Source organism: Eurypyga helias, unplaced genomic scaffold (genome assembly GCF_000690775.1).
Source record: "Eurypyga helias isolate BGI_N326 unplaced genomic scaffold, ASM69077v1 scaffold2621, whole genome shotgun sequence".
Lineage (NCBI taxonomy): Eukaryota > Metazoa > Chordata > Aves > Eurypygiformes > Eurypygidae > Eurypyga > Eurypyga helias.
The window spans coordinates 1,009-4,350 of NW_010228723.1; the positions used below are offsets into that span (position 1 = coordinate 1,009).

Consider the following 3,342-nt stretch of genomic DNA (forward strand, 5'->3'; position numbering starts at 1 on the left):
TGAACCTGTCCCATGGCTCCCACCCTCTGCGGGGAGAATTCCTTCCTGATGTCCCATCTCCATCTCCCTTCTACATCCTCCAACATGGGTAGGGAAGATTTACTGCTGGTTCGTGCTTGTTGTCCCTTGTCCTGTCGCTGGGCACCACTGGAAAGAGTCCGGCCCCTCCTTGACACCCGCCCTCCAGATCTTTACAAGCACTGCTGCGATCCGAGGCGATCCGCTCTCGGCCTTCCCTTCTCCCGGGTAAACTTCCCAGGCCCACGGGCGCCGCGGTTCGACTGGGCGGCTGCTTTACGCCACGGCTGCGTAGCTGGGCTGCCCTTCCCCAGGGCCATTATTCCCAGGGGGTTGGAACTAGATGATCTTTAAGGTCCCTTCCGACCCAAACCATCCTAAATTCTACGGAATAAACCACAGAAAAGGGAAGAGGTGAGGCCCAAACCGGCGTAATTCCGTGCCCGGAAGGACGGCGCCCGTCCCACCTACCATGAGGTGACCCCTGAGAACCAAGGGGACGATCTCAGTCTCCGGGGGGGAGTAGCCGTAATCGTCACAGGGCAGGTCGCCCCTCTTCCTCCGGCTGGGCGCCAGCCCGTTCTGCCCGTAGTTCCTGGGGCAGAACACCCTGTAGAGGCAGAAGAGCAGGAGGACCAGGATAATGCCCGAAGCCAGACCCAGAGCGGCCACCCTGGAGGGAGACAAAGACACGATGACAAAAAAAGGTGAGATAAAGAGCCAATTCTTGGTCCAGGGACAGAGTTTCAATGATACTGTGGGAGTATTACATGCATTCCTGGTCTGAATTTTTCAGCTGAGAAAGATTTCCAAGAAGATACAGTGATTTCTGGAAAATTTAAGGATTTTTTTTTCCGTAGGAAATGTCAATTTTTACAAGCTCTTTTCAATAAGAGAAGCACCTAGCAGTTCAGACCTTAAACAAACCCCGTTAGAGGGGGATGGGGATAATGTAAAGCACATCCAGCAGCGCCAAAGAACTGCGGATCCAGTCGGAGAGCTGTGAGCCGGTCCTTGGAAAGGACGGCCCTTGCTTCCCTGAGAGTCTGATTCCGATAAATCACTATTGACTCATGGTATTTATTCCCAAAGCCCAACTCCTCTCCCTCTCACGCAGGAATAAACCCCGTAACACATCCCGCGTGCTAACAACCCGGGATGCAGCCCCTTCTCCCGCCGGGAAACGCGGCTGCGGAGAAAAACGGTGCCGGGAGGGATTAATGGAAGTGTGTCCCACGTTATGGGGTTTTGCCCTGGAGCTTTACTGGTGTTCTCTGGCCTCCCACCACGGGAAGTGCCGGAGAGGCGCAGAGCAGCCCGTCTCTCCGAGGGAGCCGGGGCGGGAGGATCGAGGACGGTTACTTGTAGAGGGTGACATCCCGGTGTCCCTGCAGCTTGGATGAGGCTCGGTCCGGCTGAGCTCTAGCATCCAGCTTCCCACTGCTCGAGGATAAGAAGGGGTGGTAGCGGTTAGCTTCCTGGGGATGCCGCACTTCTAAGGCCTCTTGCGGGTTCAGGTACAGCGTGACGGGAATTGCCGGAAGGATGCTGATGTATCTGAAGGAACGGAAAGGTGAGGGTCGCTTAGGAACAGCAAAGACAAAGGCAGAGGTCGCACGAGGTAACCTCACTCATCTCGCTGGCACCAAGGCCTCAGGATTCAGCCCCGTGGGTTTAGGTACTCTAAACTAAAGAGCTTTAGTTAGGGTATTAGAATACCTAATATTCTCCTCAAAAGGTATTTCCCAGGTCTTAACCCTTAATTCCACGGAGAGGTTAAGAGCCAACAGCAGAACGAACTGCTGATGAGACCCAATGGATCCCACAGATGTGAGTAAGGATCATAGAATCATAGAATGGTTTGGGTTGGAAGGGACCTTAAAGATCATCCAGTTCCAACCCCCCTGCCATGGGCAGGGACACCTTCCATAGCCCAGGTTGCTCCAAGCCTCATCCAGCCTGGCCTTGGACACTTCCAGGGATGGGGCATCCACAGCTTCTCTGGGCAACCTGTTCCAGTGCCTCACCACCCTCTCCGTGAAGAATTTCTTCCTGATATCCAATCTAAACCTCCCTGGTTTAGATGTAGTGGATGTAGGATGTAGTGACCTGGTCCAGTTTCCCGTAGGTGGCAGGCCGGAAGGTCTCACCGAGAAGCTCCTTCAGCTCCCACATCTCCGTTCCTCACCTCCACCAGCCCCATCCCTTACAGGTATCGTTTTACAGAATTCCAGACTCCAGGGTAAGGGAAGACAACGAGCAAGTAACGCGCCCTAGAGCCCAGACACCCCCTGACTCCCAGACAAACAGCCCCGGGGAGCTCGGTACCGCACAGGAGGCCTGTCAACAGCCTCCTCCTGAGAGACAGCCGAGTAACCCACACGGAATCCGAATATCTAACCCAGAAGGACAGACGAAAGGTGGCGGCTTGGGGTGAATTCCACAGGGAATCCAAGCGCCTGCGGCACTCGGCACCAGCCCACTTGCCTTTTAGCCAGAGTGATGTTGTAGTAGCCGAAAAGGGACGGCCAGTGTCTGAAGGAAAGCTTCCTCCAGATCTCCTCATCCTCTGCTCCCCAGGTAACCTCTGCTTCCGCTCCAAGCTCCGGCTGTCCATTCCCTTTGCCCTCGGGTCCCTGGTTTGTCTCCAGCCTGCTCAGGGACTCCAGCCCCGCCTTCTGCTCACGCTGCTGCGTCTGGTTTTCCGACAGCTGTATCGAGTCCGACGGGAAGACCGAGAGATCAATCTTGGGGTCCCCGGCAGGCAGGACCCCTCCAGGAACAGGCATCGGGGGCAGAACTGCTTCACCCAGCGGACTCTGTTCGGTGACCTGTGACGTGAGGTAGGTGCGGAGACCAGCAGGATCCGTGTAAACCAGGATTCCGATCCAGATCACCGTCCCGGCCTGCAGATGAGCAAAGAGAGAAGCCCGTTCAGTCCACGGCCTTCGCGCTCCACCTCCAACACCTCGTCAGCTGAGCTGCCCCGCAGCTCCCAACCGAGTGGACGCCCTGCACCCGGTTACGGTCGTGCTCCAGCAGACGCTTGTCTTCCCAGAGGATTGGGAGAGGCTGCACAGTATGCACGGAAGTGCAACGCTACTGCTCCGTCAGCCATCCAACTCAACCTGGTGGCAGGAACTCCCACAGGGGGAAGAGATTCCTTGCTGGAAGCAGGGAGCAGTGTGTCTGCCAGCCTCAGCGAGGCTGGAAAGGCCTAACTCAGCCCTGGAAAGGCCTAGTTCTGGTTTCTGGTCTGTGAATGCTCCAAGACCTTCCGCGGCAGCCAGGAATTAACTTAAACTGCCACCAGTGTTCGCTGAC

At 56.2% G+C, this 3,342-nt stretch overlaps 1 protein-coding gene across 1 annotated transcript in view; it reads right to left on the reverse strand.

Annotated features, from left to right (window-relative positions):
* LOC104515895 (sterol regulatory element-binding protein cleavage-activating protein-like) overlaps nucleotides 1-2,925 on the reverse strand; it is a 3,867-nt gene extending 942 nt beyond the window's left edge. Inside the window, exons 1-3 of the mRNA XM_010160048.1 lie at nucleotides 2,506-2,925; nucleotides 1,381-1,575; nucleotides 490-691 (exon numbers count right to left, since the gene is read on the reverse strand). Of these exons, the coding sequence (XP_010158350.1) occupies nucleotides 490-691; nucleotides 1,381-1,575; nucleotides 2,506-2,807 (699 nt within the window). The 5' untranslated portion in view covers nucleotides 2,808-2,925. The remainder of the gene's footprint in view (nucleotides 1-489; nucleotides 692-1,380; nucleotides 1,576-2,505) is intronic.
* Between the last annotated feature and the right edge of the window lie 417 nt (nucleotides 2,926-3,342).